Source organism: Cydia amplana, chromosome 2, assembly GCF_948474715.1.
Source record: "Cydia amplana chromosome 2, ilCydAmpl1.1, whole genome shotgun sequence".
Lineage (NCBI taxonomy): Eukaryota > Metazoa > Arthropoda > Insecta > Lepidoptera > Tortricidae > Cydia > Cydia amplana.
In genome coordinates, this window is record NC_086070.1 from 4827722 (window position 1) to 4847494 (window position 19773).

Here is a 19773-nt window from a genome sequence, read left to right on the forward strand (position 1 = left end):
TATTACAATAGTTATAGATTTTTGTTTTGAATCATGATGATTTTATTTTAAAAAGTCGGATTAGTCCATGTCTTACTAAGGTCAAGCGGGGTTGCAAGTAGCAACTATCGGGACTATGGGGTTATTGCGTCTGTTTCTCGAAAACGATTGCTCGGAACGCCCTCTATCGTTTTATTCTCCAAGTAGCTCAGGCTTTTATAACTATACATAGACAGTGGATATAGATACTTATAAACTACGAAGTAGGTAATATTATAGGTCTATGTAACTAGATGACGGGAGCTCTTGTAATTCACGTCACGTCGCAATAATCCCGTAGTGACCTTGCTTATAAGTAGGTACATATAGTACTAAGTAGCGCTATGGGTTCCAAACATAATGACATAACAATTATAATTATATTTTTTGATAAAACAATTCCACCAGAGACCAGAGTTATCTATAGTTGCGTAATAGATATACCTAAAACTTCAGTTACACCACTGAATAATAAATAACAGTCATGGGAATCGATACAACCACCGAAACCACATACGTTGGAGTTATCATTCAGCGATAATTGCGAGGGTCGGTGACCCGCGACCAACACACGTCGCTATGTATAGCAAACTACAAGTAAATACTTATATAAGTTATACCTATATCTATCGCCATGACCTCAACTCAACCCCCCTAAAATAGGTCGATTAAGAATTTTAAAGCGATAGCGACTTGCCTACTTGAAGTATACACGAGCGCTTTTGCTTTCGACTAAAAGGAGGTATACCTACTTACATTAGGTAAATACTTAGATACTTACAGCAAAAACTGATTGTGATTGTAGCTATAAAACAGTAAATGGTTTCACACGCGGCCTGCTATTACGTAACTAATCGCTTAGAAAGGTTTATTCTTGGACACAGCTGTTACAACTTATATATTATTATTGGTAATTTTAATTTTTTTATAGTTATAGGAAACACAATCTGCACGTCATAAACTCATAAAATACATCATATCTAAAGCTACATTTCGTATGTACATAGAGCTGACCTGTAACTAATTAATTAGGAATGGAAAAAATGGTCTGGACTGATGATCTCATTTTTTTCAAGTTAAGCAATGAAGTTTATTTAGAAATGTAACATTTTAGTAAAAAAATACGGTAAAAAACATATTTCTTCAATATTTTTAAAAATAATCCCAAGCAAAAGAGATTAGAAGGAACGGCTCAGGACCGCTTCGGCCTCAGTTTCATTTCGGCAACTTCTTAAGTAGTTCTCATTCGCATTTGGTCTACTGTTCCGATTCGCCAGCATTCCTATATCGTCACTTTCTTATCTCGCCCGCTTTCTTACGTGGGCCACTGTAGTAACTTGGTTATATTCCTAATTAGACTACAGTGCCGATTCGTCAACACTCCTAATTCGTCCATAGTGCTTACTCGTCAACATTCCTATTTAGACCACAGTGCCAACTCGTCAACTACATAGCAGCCCTAATAGTACATCATCATTATCATCAAAGTTATCTTTATGGTTAAGGACAAGTGTGACAACAGCAAATACTAATTGTAACTGCCGCATACTAGCTGGAAAATAGCACTTAAGAAGATATGAAGTGCACATTGACATTAATTTTATCTATGATTCAATGACACACACAAAAAAAAACACTTGTAACTACCTATTTATCTGTCTTTCTTAGATACCTATTGAGCTAGAAAAAATATTTTATTTGAATAAAATGTGTGCTGCTTCTGACAGTTTAAGTGACAATCAGTATTAATTCTACATTCTCAATTCAAATAAAAGAACGCGGACGAGTTGGCACTTTGGTCGAAATAGGAACGTAGACAAAAATGGTATATTGACGATATCAGATATTGGACGAGTTGGCACTATGGTCAAAATAGGAATTTAGACAAAATGGGGTATTGACGATATCAGAAAGTAGGCAAGTTAGGAAGGTGACGATTTAGGAATTGTAGGCTGACGACATGGCACTGTGGACGATTTATGGAGATGACGAAATGAAACTGAGGCCGAAGCGGTCCTGAGCCGAAGGAACTGTCATAGGGTCATCATTCGACGCGACAGGCGTAAATAACCTTAACCACTTTGTATAGAATCTCAAAGGTAGATTAAATAAGTTAAAGTTATTGGTAACAATTTAAAGATAAGTAGAATTATACTTTAAATAAATTAACAAAAAATAAGTAGAGTCTGTTCGGAAAGAGAAGAGTCGTGGAATGTATGGAGCCCAATACATTCCACGACTCTTCTCTTTCCGAACAGACTCTACAATCATTTATACTAGGTAGCAGTACCGTAGGGACTTTAGTAGTAAGTAAACTACTGTAAAACTAGGTCCGATCATTGGCTACTTTACCCTACTAAATGGCCAACCTCTACGAGATGACTACGACGGCCCTATACAGCTACGGTCTACGCAATGCTACGTCACTGCCCTGAAAGTTAGTTCAAACAAAAGGGCCAAGGCGCATAAATTACTTTCCCTAGGCTTCGGTAATAATGCTGTGTTGAATGTAAATAATATTTTTTTTACATAAACGACCATTTAAATAACATAATAGGTATGACATTATTAGTATTATTACACATCTAAAAGGCGGGAAATGTGGTTTCAAAAATGTTTTTTTTTTACACTTATGTAATTATTTAACCTTATCACCTAAAGCTAGTTAAGGTGCCTTTAGCGTATTGGTTGAACTAATTTTGTCGATAAATCCTTGGCTACGGCCTACCTACGCGGGCACCCCGGGCATTCGAAGCCTCTCCTCTGGCACACACACGCTTCCAGACCCGACATTCAGCTGTAGGCAAACAGTCTAGAGTAAGTGCAACACATAGTACTACCTACTACAAACGCTAAATGGCTTACATATTAGGGTGAAATCAAATATATCAGACGGTCTAGCATGAGTTGCGTTCTCGCGCGCGACTCCATACTTGAAGTCGCGCAAGATGTATGGAGTCGCGCGCGAGAACACAACTCATGCTAGACCGGCAGCATCGAGCCGCATTTTATTCGCTCATGACAAATCGCTCGTTAGTATGAAGCTATATGAAGATCCTTACGTATGCTTTCAGCTTTCCGATGCGTAGGTACGCATCTTCATACTAACGAGCGATGTATATAAAATTAGCGACCCGCCCCGGCTTCGCACGGATTAACAAAAATATCAACCTTCCTCTTGAACTACTCCATCTATTAAAAAACCGCATCAAAATCCGTTGCGTAGTTTTAAAGATCTAAGCATACATAGGGACAGACAGACCGCGGAAAGCGACTTTGTTTTATGCTATGTAGTGATGCTGCTCGATGCTGATTAGAGAAAGATGAGATTCCATCACCCTTAAGTTATGCATAGTTCAAGAAAATTGTGTACATTTTTACATGTACATTTTTAACTACTTATTGTGTTGATAAACGTATAAAAATACTCAATGAAAGAAATTGTAACAATTGCTAATAATCTCTTTCTACATGCTGTACACTATTTATTAGCAGGTACTTAGAAAAGAAATCATTTTTAGTAGTATTACTCAGCTATAATATTCCGCGCCGTGGCAAATGTCGCCTCTAGAGCTGGGGACAGGGCTACAAACCGGTCAAACACAAAAATAATTAAAATACCTCATAACAAAAATACTTGTACGTAGGTACCTATACATTGAATATTCAATTATTAAAGTGCTTGGTGATGCATAATGCTAATTAATTTTTTCTTTGAATTTATGGTATAGATACAAAGCATATTTAAGCGTACAAGACCATGATTTATCACAGATCTTGTGAAGACCGAACTTACCTTTACCAGTATCTAGAGCTGTCTCTAATTGCACGGGCTCCATAGCGTTTAGTCAAGAGATAAAAATATAGATACTGCTATTTTTAAGCAACAATATAAATAATTATTCTCGTGTGAGACTAATATTAATACAATAAATCATGTAACTCACCGTGTACTCTGTAAAGTGCCCGCGCCATTCACCTGACGGGTGTCAAGCTGCCCGTTCGATCTGACTTTACGCGACAAAAATTCCATATTCAAATACCAAAGAGATCAAATAATATCACAGTAAAAACGTTTACTAAAAAGTAAATATATTTTTCAAATATTATTTAGATTTTAGATTTTTTTTAATAAAATTCCGAAAACTTAAAAATGATAAGACATTTTTAGCACAGAGCTTAGGTAGAGCTCTAGTGAACTCTCAAAGACGACTGAAGGATGGAAATCTGGTGATCCCGATAAATAAGAAGCTTATCGACGACTATGGCGCGGCTTATATAACCAAAATAAATAAAGGAATGGTTGAAATAAAAACATCGTGGTTTTATAAATCGACAGCACGGTCTCTAAAATAATTAGTTATATTTCATCTATGTTGTTACTAAAAAGACAGATATACGTAATCTTAGTGCAAAATTAACTTAAAAAAAAACAGGTACATACTACCAATATCCTTTTTAACAATGGAATAATTAAAATGCAAAAGTGTTAAATACGCATACACTTATTTCACGTGTGACATACACGCGCGTGGTCTGACCGCGGTGGTCAAATCATATTTATTTATTTTACCCTCACGATAAAGCCGATTCTTAATTTTATTTTAGTTTTCAGCTTCATTGTTTATTTTTCCGATCGCGTTCGTCCACCATTTTAATCCTGCACCTATACGCTATTTTTACAACCTTCTATCAAATGTGCGAGTAATGTGTATTTTATGCAAACAGACTTTAATCTTTGCTCGAGCTAAGCACGGTAAAGTTTACTGGCAACATGTAAATTAATAGAATTGAAATAGATAAATAAATATAAGTAGATAAATATTGTGAAGTCCCGAATGGACAGAAAGAATAATAAATTAAACAACTGTACCGATATTCGGAACCTAAAGTAATATATTGAGAGAGTGGCAACACTGTAGTTAGTCGTATTGTCCTTTTCTAGCATATACGTCCATCTCTCTCCCACACCCCCACCACTTCAGGCAGTTGCGTTTGACAATTTTGACAGTTAGAAACAAACGCAAATTACCTCATTGGCTTGCTGTTTTTCCATCTGGAAGGTCGTGAAGCTAAACTGCTGGTGAGTTTTTGAATTTGTACCCCAGTTTAGCTGACTATATTGAAAAACAGTTTCTAACGGCTTTTGCCGTTCGAAATAAATATTTAAATTTAGTTGTCCGTTAAACTATCTAGCATATAAAAATGATCCGGAATAGTGATGTGCAAGTGTTTTCAAAGGCTGCCTGCGCGCACCGTGGCTATGCCAATGAAAATACTAAAACACATGGTAGAAAACACATCGAGCTGGTAAAGCGTGCACGTGTCACCATTATAATTTAATTTTATTAAGTCTCTTCCGAGTCTTGTTAGTTTAAATCTTTGTGTGTGTATAATAACGGTTGAAATTATATAATACTTAAATGGTGATGTGTGGAGGTATACCCTTTCAAGTGATTTGTGTTTTCGAATACGAATGGATCGGATAGTTAATACGTGTTACGTAGAACCGTAGCTTATAGACGTGTAGGTTTTTTATCTGTCCAAGTATCTATCAGCAATTTATCTTTTTATCCCGTTCCGGGTTAATATAATATTGCAAAATTAATTTTTTGGTAATAAACTTGCTGATAAATAACGTGTACCCGAATAGGAGTCGACGATATTTCCGCTCTAAGGGACACAAGGTAACGAACAAACCTACATCGCAAACATTGCATTTATTTTTGTGGAAAGTGAGTACTTCGGCAGTACATAAACTTAAATCTGACTAGACATAGAGAGAGATTAGCATGGCTCTGCGCAAGAATGACATGCGAATTCGTGAAGTATTTCACTCTGTATCTATCAACTTATATCTCTCCAACTAGATCTTTGATTTATGTAGGTAGGTACCTACTTAAATATATAACTTAGCAGGTACTTACAGCTTTAAAGGTTAAGGAAAAGAACTCTTGCATGTAGGTGCTATATGTGCTTGTGTTATTTTGAATTTGAATAACTTGATTATTAATTCTATACGTAACTACATACAAGAGGGCCAATTCTTAAGCCTACTTACCTACCTACATAAATAGTACACTTAAATTAAACGTTTCAAATAAAATCGGAAGCCTGTGACATGGAAGGGCATTAACGATACGGGAATCTTTAGATTGATTCATTGACGAAGACGCATGGTTTGGTTCATATTGTCAAATTATATTAGTTAACTGTAGAGTTAAAGTTTAGTTTTGGCAAATCTGCACGTCACCGTGAATGACACTTTCTAAAAGTGCCTGTTAAAGCCTGCGTAAAGCCTTTCACCTTGTCGAGCAAGGAACCCGCAACTTAGGGAATATTACCCATAAACTCAGGGTATTTGATTTGAATGATACTTATTCTTAAACTTACGTTTGTTATGGTTCCACCTGCTAAGGTGCGCCTAAGAGAATCTTTTATTCGTTCACAAACTAACGTCAAGTTATTTGTGATGAAACCAATATATTATGTACCTATCTAAACCTGCGCAAGGCTGCCATGTTTACACCTGTGTAAGGTGTGCCAAAAGAATCTTTGATTCGTTCACAAACTAACGTCAAGTTATTTGTGATGAAACCAATATATTATGTACCTATCTAAACCTGCGCAAGGCTGCCATGTTTACACCTGCGTAAGGTGTGCCAAAAGAATCTTTGATTCGTTCACAAACTGACGTCAAGTTATTGATGATGATATTATAACCTATGTAAGCCTGCGCAAGGCACGTCAGACATATTCACAGAAATATAAATGATATGGTCATAACACAGGCGTGCGAGTAGACCACAATCACAAAAATATTACAAAGATTAAGTTGTAAATATCTCTTTTTAAAGAAAGTAAAAATGGTTTAAAATAATGTTTTGGGTAAAAATCAGTCGAAATAGGCAAGGCTTCGTTATTAGAGTTTTCATTTTTGTTTACCAATCTATTTCAAGGGTCCCGAACACCCTATTGGCTAAACCCGAAATTGGGCTAATTAACTGTGGTAAAAGTGAAAACTGCTTTCCATTTACATAACATTTCTAAAATTATAATAGGTAAAATAAAAACCTAAGATTCCAGGCCTATCTCGACTCATTTTTATTTTAAAGATGAAAAAATCTTTGCACCCTAATATAAAATTGTGGTCTGGAGACGCTAAGCCTCATAACTTGGGTGGCATAGATAATACTAAGAGATTTAGTCACCTAATTTCGACTATAAGCCCAGGCAGAACATTGATAATTAGAATAAGGAGTGGTCAATCCTCCAAGGTCCATACAATCTGTGGACTCTAATTAAATCAGGCTCGGTAAGCTCACGACACGACAGAGCTTACGATTCCATTCTGAAATAAGCTATGTTTACAATATATATTACCCATGGTGTGAAACAAACAGCCTGCTCAAGGTGTACAAAGGGTCCGTTTAACGGCCCTATAAACATCTACAAACCTTTGAAGTCTAGGCCTGCTACAATATGACAGACTAGAAATAAATACATATGATCCCAATGTAAGAGCAGCTCACAGTTGCATAAATTATATTTGGCTGGAGAGCACTTGTCTTTCAGTTAACATGTTTACGAGTACCTACCTATGTACACGACATGACCAAGGTTACCTACTATGGTATACGGGGGTTGTTTAGGGGATGAAGTAACGGAACACGGCGTCGTTCATACGGCGTTTATTACAGAACTGATTTTTGGATTATCTACCCACCTAACATTTACATACCTAGTTGCGTCTACCCCCAAGTACATATACCACACCCTTACACTTAAATTATGTTATACCTAAAGACTTAACTTATTTAACCCTTTACCGCATACTAAGCCATAGGTATATGGCGGATACGATATTTAATTATTTAGATTGTAATTTTAATTAATTAAGGCTATTAAAGTTCTAATTTAAATGGATATTTTTTTTTTACATGCCGTAAGGGGTTATTAACACTTATTTAACTTATTTAATACAATCGATAAGTAAGAATATAAAAATAAATAGTGGCAGTCCACTAATATAAAAGAGGATCACCGTAATGATCGACCGGTGGTAAATTCCGACGAGGCCTCTGCACTGACGGCGGCACGGGTGGTATCGGTGGTTGGGTGATTCCAGGATGGTCCATCGGACCAGGCCACGCCAACGCGGAAACTGGTGATCGCGCTCTAACTTGATCTACATGCCTCTTAAACCTAGTTGATAAATCGTTTTCCTTTACCACTAACACAGTCCTAGAACCTATCAAGCTATCCACCTTCCCTTTAAGCCATTTCTCCCCCGAGCTGTAATCCCTAAACCACACAAGATCTCCTATCCGGAACGCCCTATCGGTACCCCCCGCCTGCTGCACCTGCCTTTCTTGTGCCGCCTCCACCCGCTGCTCGAGCCCGCGACCAGGCCGTAACATGTCCAGACGGCAACGCAATGCCCGCTTTTGGAGAAGCATGGCCGGTGTTTGTCCCGTTGTGCTGTGGGGAGTATTCCTATATGCCATCAAATATTCCTGAAGAGCCTCTTCCACATCTACTTGATCTCTAACTGCCTTTTTTAGCGCCCTTTTGCACAACTTAACAGCTGTTTCGGCGGCCCCATTTGATGCCGGGTGGTATGCGGGTGTAAAAGTATGAGTAATACCATAATATCGCATGAAGGTATCCACCTCCCTGCTAGTAAATGGAGGCCCGTTGTCCGAAACTACCTGTTTAGGAACGCCAAAACGTGCAAATATCTCCCTTAGCACTTTTAGTACTGCCGCTCCTGTAGTGGTTGTCATTAAGAAAGCCTCTATCCACTTAGAAGACGCATCTATTAAAATCAAAAAAGTTTTACCATGCCACGGACCCAAAAAATCGACGTGCACCCGCGTCCATACCTCCCCGGGGTACTCCCACGGCATAACCGGCGCGCGCGGCGGCGCCGGTGCCTCCGCTGCGCACGTGTGACAACCCGCGCAGCACGCCTCAATGTCGGCATCAATACCGGGCCACCACACGTAGCTTCGGGCCACGGCCTTCATTTTTACTATCCCTAAGTGTCCTACATGTAGTTCCTGAAGGATTTGTTCCCTAAGCACCGGTGGAATAATAATTTACATAATTATTATATCCCTGACTGCCATGGTATATTAGGAAAATTATCATGTGCTGGCGGTGCTGCACAAGCATGTTTGAAATAAAATATACAAAACTGGCCTAACGGGCGTTTATGAATTATGTATTTTACACCCTTGTGTCTGTATTGTGACCCTGGAAGTTTTAAACCACCTGTATCGTAAGTGCTCCTATGCACGGATTAAGTTTATAATAAACTACCCATGCCCTAACCTCAAGGGCAAGTGCTTCTATGCACGGACCAGATACTGTTATCACTTATTTCACTTATCATGACTTGTCATAGTTTGATACTACACGTTTAATAAATTTAAGACCGTGGAATGTACCCACTACAAAAGGTTTTTAAAAATAGTGACTGAATGGTTTGCACGAACGGTTCTAGCACAGTTTCTGGGCGGTCACGTCTAGGGCATGACCCTCAAGTTCTCAATTTATACAAAATTATAGCATTGTGATACTGTTCGCTTTGCACAATAAAATAGGGGAACAGGAGCACGCCTTGCGAAAAGGCGAAGCTATTTTGAAACGCAAACCTTTCAAAAATAGATTGAAATATATAAATAATTATGTTTTTGGTGTGGAACATGTAATTGTACACCCAAACAAATGCAATCATTTATTATATGTTAGCAAAACTCTGCCAAAGTGTTAGTCTGTCTCTACAGTGTAACCTGAAGGCATGAATGCACATGAATCTCTTGAAACATGGTGGATTAACTAATTTACACCCCGTCTGTGTCTTGCTCCTACCAAATCCACAAGTTGAGGACCTCAACCTATCTAGGCACCCTTCTTGCTCGAGACCTGAAAAAATAATCTCATGCAGTCAAGTGTCGGAAAACCAGGTCCACACTCTTAGCACTACCGTGAATATATCTAAGAAGTCTGTATACTGCCTTCCAGGAGGCGGGATGTTAATAGACTAGCCTATATAGTAGGCCAGAGATATAGTATACAAAAGCACACTGGCCCAAATCCAGTAATATTATATGCACTTCAGAATACAAAATAATTGACTATTCTGCGTATATTTGATATCAAAAAGTTACAATTACCTACCCTTAGGTCATAAGGAGGATAAATATACATAAATATCAAATATATTCGACAAAGTGTTGACCCTAGCATTGGATAAAATAGGTTCCTCTTAAACGGCATCTGCGCTGTTGGCTTTGGGCCCACGGGTGCCCGGCAAAAGGTCGGGGACCCCATGGTTCCGCACAGTTATTGCAAATAATGTAAAATCACAAAATAAACATAAATTTTCATTTTGGTTAAAAACACATATGCGATGAGCTAAGGTTTCGAATTAAGTACCTTATTCTTAATCTGGAAAGAGAAGACTGAATATTCAGAATTAAGCTATGTCTATGAATGGTTTACATAAATTAAGCCACTTTAGCGTTCAGAAATAATCAAGTTTATGTCTACTAGTAGGCACCAGATAAGGTAAACTACTCATACTGCATATATAGACAACAATGAGTACAATTAAGGTCACTTGATGATAGCTAAACATGAATATAAGCAGAATGAGCTGCACCTATACAAATATCATTGATAAAGCTCTGTGGCAATTCTACATTTACCATTTGAACGCCAAGAGCACCAAAAAGCGTCGTAACTAGTGCCCACATGAGTATTATGATATGGCTTAAGCTCTCAAAGTAACCTTCACAATTTTAAGTAAGGTTTGTTTAAGTCCATTAGCTCGCGTTCGCGTTAGTAAAGCGTACAAACGATTAAATGCATTTTATAGCTATAACCAAATAAATAGCTCACACTGGCTCACAGTCATTAAAAGAATTCAGTAAAATCATTAAAAGTATTCCCTATGACATTTTATTAAGTACCTACCCAATATTAACTTTGTGGGTAGTGATAGTGATATAACGAATATTTAAAATATTCGTCTACTTAATCCTAAGGGATTCTGGAAATAAGAAAGGTCTTGTCCTTGTTATATCCTGCAACTGCTTACCTTACTAGATAATTATTATCAAATTTGTCAATAATTGGGAGTTATAAATAAAAACTACTCGAGTACTTTATGAGTTTTATCTTTTCATATTTTAATTACATCACTCCATATCACAGATGTTGTATGCTCCCTGAAGAGTAGACTGACTTATCTTCTTTTACATAGTCTCACATACATATAATTAAGTACTATAGCACCCTTGTGGTGACTCACTTATTTTCGTTGAAAATTTATAAGTACCTACATTAAATACGTATATGAAATGGAAAGTTAGTATCATAATATAATGGTATATAAAATTGTATGCTTTACTAAATACCTCTCTCCTCACATGTATTAAAATAAAGGGTGTACTACATAATTAATTAATTAATTAAACACTCCTAATAAAATAATATTACATATACATAATATGTAAGTACATGTATAATCACATTGGCTTGGCGTCTTCCCACCACCAGGCGATAACAAACACGTCTCAATATATTACTTTAGGTTCCGAATATCGGTACAGTTGTTTAATGACAGCGTTTTACACAAAAATAAAACGCTAATTAAATAACTTACCATATTCGGAACCTAAAGTTTTAATCCTGCCTGGTGTAAATATGTATAATTTTGAGACAATGAGGTAATTTGCGTTTGTTTCTAACTGTCAAAATTGTCAAACGCAACTGCCTGAAGTGGTGGGGGTGTGGGAGAGAGATGGACGTATATGCTAGAAAAGGACAATACGACTAACTACAGTGTTGCCACTCTCTCAATATATTACTTTAGGTTCCGAATATGGTAAGTTATTTAATTAGCGTTTTATTTTTGTGTAAAACGCTGTCATTAACTGCTATGGCGTGATGTTTTAACATAACATAAGTAATATATTTATAAATAACGAGTAGATAACAAACACGTGAAACCATTATCTCAGGGGTTATGGCTATTTACCATTGAAATAGCCATGACGTACACCTCTGATTACAACCAGTTAATTACGATAAAACTTCATCAATCATTAAATAGAAAAAAAACTATTTTTTTGTTTTTGTTTTTAGAAGCATTTATTTAGTTTCACCTGTCCCGTTGTCTGTCTGTCGGTCTGTAATCAAATCTTGCAAGCTAAATGTGATCCAATTCCCGGTTTCCGATAGAGCTGAAATTTTGCATACACATGTAAGTCGGGTGACAATGCAATATTATGGTACCATCGAGCTGATCTAATGATGGAGACAGGAGGTGGCTATAGGAACTTTGCGATGAAACAACGCAACCTTTTACCGGGGTTTTTAGAAATTGTCTCGATGAGTATTAGTTGTCTGTCGTAAGAAAAGTAAAGTACAGTCAGCGATAAAAGCTTGCACCAAAAATGAAATTTTTGCCAAATACTTTTTTTATCCAAGTTAACTTTTTTATCCGGCAGCGTGCGAGTATAGGCTAAACAGGCCAAAGAGTATAGTAAGATAAGTAAGTATCACTTAGTGTCTGTGCGGAAAGAGATGCGAGTCGTAGAATGTATGGGCTCCCCTACATCTTACGACTCTTCTCTTTCCGCACAGACTCTAATCCAAACGGTTAGCAATTTGCTAATTCTAAACCTCTGTTGCTAGGACGATGATTGTCTACGGTCGACTTCGAAATAAAACCTTTAATACTTAGATAATCTATTTTTGTATTGTTATGGCTGTCTGATCAACTATCTAGCCGGAATAAGCAAACAACACAACAACAACAACAGAATAAGACCAAAGTCGAATTTTGATAATAATATTTAGGGTTATTAAAATTCGACTTTGGTACTTCGTATTGTTCGTAGGTATATACTGTAATTAAGTATGTATTGTATTTAGGTAGGTAGGTATAGCTAGTAGAGATTAGGTACCTATTTTTCTTGTGTTAAGCAGACTGAAATATTAGTAATGAAGGCGCTCATGCACCACACACTCGAGCTTTATGACTGTGGACTAGCATGATGCAGAGATGCTATGCTATGTAGTTCACTGAAGTGTAACACGCGCTAACAAAGATATTTAATGACAATAGTTACGTCCGAAACAACACATAAGTGAACAAAAATAAACTATGTATTATCTGTTTTTATCCCGTTTTGTTTAAATTTTTACATGCGTTTTAGATTTCCTCGTATTTTAACGTAGATTACCTTAAGTCAGAGCGAAGAACAGCACTATGAATTCCTAATATCAAACCTTGAGGGGGGTTGATGGTGAGAATGACTGCAGTTTTGTTGGGACAGTTAATCAAGAAATTTCAGATTAATATACCTACCCATTATTTTTCTTTAAAAAAAACACTAACCCTAATTGATTCAACTCGTAAAACGTAGTGTCCAGTAAAACGTCAGAGATAAACGCAAAGATAATCCCACAGGTCGCAAGCTACAAGCGCATGGTCAAGATCAGCGGAAGGTCGCGCGCACGTGTCCCGCATGCTGCGTGATTAGGGCGCCAGCGCAGCGCACGGGTCATTGACGGTCATTCCGAGCCTAGGGATTGTGACACTGACTACGTCATTTTGAAACATGAGCGAATGCGAGCGAAACGATACTCTTACCGTACGGACGTCCATGACAAAAAGTGAATCTCTTTGAGTCGTGTGTCGAGCGCGTCGCACTCGCACTTCCATCTTCGAATCTCTTTGGTCCAATACAATAATAAAAGCGACGGCATACAGTCTCATACATTTAGGTCTCCAGCTTTATCATGACGATAAATCGTATCGTTGCCGTCGATGACCTGACCTATACCTGAAATCGAGTGGGTAAGCTACGTCAACTCAGGTATATTTAGGTAAAATACGCATGGTTTAATACGCATGATTTCACGAGGAATATATTGTGTTCAGATACTGCATTTTTTAGATGTGCCTAGTGTTTATTAAGTACTTTATGATTCTACTCGTAGTATTTATTCATACAGGATTGTGTTTGAAAGTACGTGTAGAGAGAGAAAAAAAACAACAACAAAGAACTAATCAAATATACAACTAGACACAAATATCGGGCAATTTCAATTATTTATTTCGTGATGACCGATTATAAAGTCCACTGGGGTGTCTAGATGACCATTGATGCAAACCAGTAATAACAGCTCTCTCCAATCATGCAAACCAAGAACCTTACTATCGTTATACACATAACGAGGTCACATTACACAGGATAGTCCAAAAACCGGAGTCGCCCGCGTCTAAAAATTCTAAAATATCCTATTTATTATTGCTTTGTTCGTATGGCTGGCACACATACTAACATGTAACATTTCAATAAGTATATACAGTAATCCACACTTTACTAATAGAGGATACTATAAAATAATATCGTCACAACAAAGCTGTTTTGCCTACCTACCTACCTACCTGTAATTATAAGACCTCGAAATAAGTCTTAGTCATACCGGTCATTAAATAGTCAGTTTTTTTGTAGTTAGTAGGTTACTTGTGAGTACAAAATGTTAATATTTCGCAATTCATTTAACTACTATATAGTGTATCTTATAATTCTGTGAATTCACAATAGTTTTTGTATTTATATAAATGAGCCTTGAGATTTACACAAAATATGCGTAATCGGAGATCACAATACTATACCTAGTCTGATGGCAGTGAAGTAGTCGGTAAGCATTAGAACTGACTGCTAATACTGCACACAGTTTCGCAAGTCCCGTCCCGAGTCATGGTGGCGGATGGTTTAGCAACTGTGTGGTCTACCGCAACCTCATCGTGCTTCGCGATACAGGACCTTACGACGAGTGAATAGGCAAACTATTCGCGATTTATGCATATTGTTGCAATTTTAGCACAAACTACTAAAATGCCTTATTTATAACAATGGAAGAAAATGCTTTTTGTGGAGCCTGAGTGCACATACGTAATATATCACGTATGTTTAGCATGAAGAACTTTTTTACTACCTAAGCAATGATATCTAATAAGTATTAAATGTGCAATTGTATATTACTGGCGACCGTGACAAAAGTGTTACTGAAACCGAGTCGTTACTACTAATCAGTGTTTGAAGAAAGTGTAATTTGATAGGTACAGATTTGGCGAACGATATGAGCTTGGAGAGAGCGAACAATAAACATCTCAATCGATATAGCTGCATCTATTGTTAAGCAGCGCTTCAAGCGTATACATGTATACACATTATATTGCATCTTAGGTATATCACAGTTAACATTAAGTATACCTAGTTATTCAAATATTAAATTTGATATATTAAATTTGCAAATCATATATTAGCTAAAATAGGCGGAGTTCTTCTTAGCTGCATTCACCGTTCAGTGACTTCATTCTGTACAGCAGCGGTCGGCAACCTTTTAGCAGCCAAATAGTAGTTTAACGAAGTTGACGCGGGCCGCACTTTATTAATATTTATGACTTTATCAGACATTGTCGTTTGACAATATTACAAACAAAATAGCCAGGGAGGCTCGCGGGCGTCCTGTTCCCGACCGCTGCTGTATAGGTACAGAGCCCAGGATACAAAATGCGAGTGTGATGATGAGGTCGGCCCGTTGAACCTACGATGTGTCCGTACCTACTTACAATGATTTACCTACATCTCGTTGTACCTAATTAAATAAGCAATGAATTTTAGAGCCCTTGCTCGATTAAGGATTTCCTGCCTCGCCGGGCGCTAGCCGTACTTTCCGGATTTATAGTCTACTGAGATGAATAATTTACTTATTTCAAAATTAATTGTTTGTTCTTAATAAAAGAGCTTACCTTCGTTTGATTCGAACTCTATCATTAATTGGAAAATCGTACGTCAACTTTTTACTCACGAACATTTTGCATTGTTAGTCTTATTGCATTAATTGATATTCTGTCAGGTCAGCTTAGAACATCTAGAAGTCTAGAGGTATTAAATAAATACGCTATTCATAATTTAGGTACTTTAAAAACAATCGCTGCCATTACATGGAGAAAGCTACTAGACGCGAAGCATATCACTACATAGTATAAAACAAAGTCCCTTCCCGCTGTCTGTCTGTCTGTCTGTATGTATGCTTAGATCTTTAAAACTACGCAACGGATTTTGATGCGATTTTTAAATAGATAGAGTGATTCAAGAGGAAGGTTTATGTATATTAGCAGTGGCGGATTTCCCATAAGGCACAGTAGGCTCGAGCCTAGGGCGGCGAGATATTAGGGGCGGCAAATTGTGACAAAAAATTCGCTGATTATAACAAGAAATAATTAAAAATTAGGCAACGAATTCTCAAAAAAAGGTACCCATAGAGGGAAATGCTTGGAAGTCTTGAAACACAATTTTGGACTTCGTAACTTTGTTTGAACTAGTTAGGAGGTGAACATATCAAAAGTCCCCGGCCGTAGCCCTTGCTGAGCCGGGGGAAGGGGGGTTTCAAAGTCCCATTTTTCGGTTTTTCGCTTATATCTCGGAAACTATGCGTTCTAACGACAAACATGATCATTATACAAAATGAAACCTGATTAAATTTGCTACAAGTTTTACTCAGTCAAGTTTTTCGATATCTTGAGGGCCCTCTACACTTGTGCGCGAATCGCGTCGCGAAGCCCCGAACGCGAGTGTGGCGTCGATTTCGCAGTGGCTCTTGAAATATTGCATTAAATTTTCTTCAATAATATTGACGAGGAAAGGAACCCGAAAAATTTTAACAGTTTATTACTGATCATATTAAATGACTAAAATGTCCTTTCAACTTCTCTGGAGGCCAAAATAAGGAAAAAAAATGTTATATGAGTGTTTATAGGTGAATTTTGGCAAAAAAAAAAGATTTACTTATGTTTCTTTTTAGATTTTTTGAATGTTTTTGTACATAAAAAGTAAGTGTTATTGGTAAAACTGTCACTTAAAATGAATAAGTAATTGCTTTTTTTCGTAAAACCTATTTTTTTTGCAAAGCGTTACTACTTTCTGACATTTATTAATAAGGATAATATGTAGACTACGTCGCATAGTGGCAACATCGCCACCGTAAATGCATTTTAGATGTTTTGTTTTTTAATTGGTAATAATTCTGAAACTAGGAGAGTTCCAGAAAAGTTTATAGGACATTTTAGTCTTAACTTAAATTAAATATGATCAGCGGCTATATCATGGTCGCATTTTTATCACTTGTCATGTTATGCGTCACTTTCGCACTTACATACTTGTTAGAACGTGACAGGCATGATATCATAAAAAACCGACCATCTTAGCCCTACAGGAATACACTGTTAAAATCTTATAGGTTGTACGTAGTTGTACCGTAAATATTTACATATTAATTGAAGGAAATTTAATGCAAAATTACAGAGCGGATTTCTCAAAAACTAAACAAAATACCTATCGAAAAACTCGACTGACTCGACTGTATAAAACTTGTAGCAAATTTAATTAGCTTTGATTTTGTATAATGAATTTGTCACAAGGACGCATAGTTACTGAGATATAATAAGCAAAAACCCGAAAAATGGGACCTTCAACCAAACCCTCCTACCCCCGCTCAAGGGGACTTTTGATATGTTCACCTCCTAATGAGTCCAAATAGAGTTACTAAGTTAAAAATTTGTCCCAAGCATTTCCCTCTACCCTTTTCGTCGCCTGACCTAAATGTAGTCAATATGATGGGTGCTGATGCTGAGAAAGGGGCGGCTACAAGGCCTGGAGCCTAGGGCGGCAAAGACTGCAAATCCGCCACTGTATATTAGCCACGCACGGGTTAACAAGTTACAAGGTTAATGTATATTGTTAACCCGTGCGAAGCCGGGGCGGGTCGCTAGTTGCCTATAAAAGGGTACCATACTTAACAATTTAACAACTTCTTCCAAGGGCACTACTTTAATTATTTTGAATGGCTAGCTATTGATGGCCATTACATTACATTTATACCTATGCATCATCCGGCTTTATGCGATTAAACCACATGGCTTAAAAAATAAACTAAAGCATATTGAATTAATTGAATATACCATCATATATGTACCTATTTATTACAGCCTGGCCGGAAGACCGGGTCCCTTCCGGCATCACTAAGCTAAAACAGTGGTTTAGAACAGATTCAGAAGAATACATATGTACATGTAGTAAGTAGTAATGGTCTTTGCACTTGTTCTTAAAATCAAATCACACCACACTATAGATATTTAGCTACTTAACTTAAGTATATACAAGTACTTATATATCCATATTGTTCTGACTCCGAACAGCATATTGTTATATATGCTTATGCTTGACACTTAATTATCTTACGTAGTTTACTATAATTAATTACTACCGCACTGGGTCTTGTTTGACATGTTTACATACTTTCAGTTCTTCAAAATTAGTTTTATCTAAAGAGTTATGTACCTACTTGCGCATATTTGTATGAATGCAATAATGTCTTATAATTGCGTCATGCGTAAATGTTAGCATGAACGATGTGAATGTGAAGGAAAAGTTTAAATATCATTATTATTTCAATTTAGTCATTTCCTTCACGCGCAGCAAAAGTGCCAAGATAGGCCTACCATCAGGGCCCAACGAAATTAGTTCTTCGTCCACATTGGCATAAGGATTTAATAACAAACTCTTTGCGATATCGCTTTATCTATACTGAATAAGTTTACAAAACAGACTAATATAAATTTAAATATGTACCTACTTACTACTTACCTCGACGTTTCAAATAATGCCCCATAAATTTGCACCAATGTTTGCAATTTAGAAATCAGACTTATACGATACAATTACGGGTGAATTTCAGAATTACCCGATATTCTGAAGTATTCGAAATCACTCGAATACATTACCTACCTGAAAATATGATCATACTAGCTGTTGCCCGCGACTTCGTACGCGTGGATTTGTATATTGGTGGTTATATATTCTACATTAGCTTAGAACATTATGCAGCAAAAGATCGCAGTAGGACGGTTAATCATTTGTTAATTATTAAAATTATACAACGCATGAGACTTGTCTTTCACAACCTACGAAGTTTCAAGCCCCTAACTGAATAAAATTGTTCTCGATATAATCCCTCCAACCCCCTTAGAAGATTCTCATGTCCTCTATTTAATAAAAACCTACTACCTATTTAGGAAGTTTGAAGTTCCTAGCTTTAAATAAAATTTGAACCCCATACAAACTTTCAACCCCTTTTTAACCCTGTTAAGAGATGAATTTTACAAAACGCTGAAATTACTTTTCCTGTCTTCTAATAATATCCCCAAATATAATATAAGATTCAAGTCCCGCGCTCGAAAAAATGTTTGATATCCATACAAACTTTCAACCCCGCTTTCACCACCTTAGGGGATGAATTTTCAAAAACGCCGAAATTAGTGTTCTTGTATTTTAATAATATATATTATCTTTTTAAGAAGTTTCAAGTTCCTAGCTTAAAATAAAATTTGAACCCTATACGAACTTTCAACCCCTTTTTAACCCTGTTAGGGGATGAAGTTTACAAATCGCTGAAATTACATTTCGTGCCTTCTAATAATATCCCGAAATACAAAGGTTCAAGTCCCGCGCTCGAAAAAATGTTTGATATCCATACAAATTTCAACCCTTTATTCACCACCTTAGGAGATGAATTTTCAAAAACGCTGAAATTAGTTTTTTGCCGTTTTAAAATAATACCTTTTTACGAAGTTTCAAGTTCCTAGCTTAAAATAAAATTTAAACC

At 36.9% G+C, this 19773-nt stretch overlaps 1 protein-coding gene and 1 non-coding gene across 3 annotated transcripts in view; one reads left to right on the top strand and one right to left on the bottom strand.

Annotated features, from left to right (window-relative positions):
• The window catches only part of LOC134661998 (NADP-dependent malic enzyme), a 52891-nt gene that overhangs the window by 26553 nt on the left and 6565 nt on the right, over nucleotides 1-19773 (bottom strand). The window contains exon 1 of one of the 2 annotated variants that reach the window (XM_063518235.1): nucleotides 3966-4141. The exons of the other annotated variant lie outside the window; for it this stretch is intronic. Within the exon in view, the coding sequence (XP_063374305.1) occupies nucleotides 3966-4051 (86 nt within the window). The 5' untranslated portion in view covers nucleotides 4052-4141. Of the gene's footprint in view, nucleotides 1-3965; nucleotides 4142-19773 lie in introns of those variants that run through there. 2 annotated transcript variants of the gene reach the window in all.
• LOC134662247 (U6 spliceosomal RNA) lies at nucleotides 5758-5861 on the top strand. The gene has a single exon (XR_010098049.1). It is a non-coding gene; the product is annotated as a U6 spliceosomal RNA (small nuclear RNA).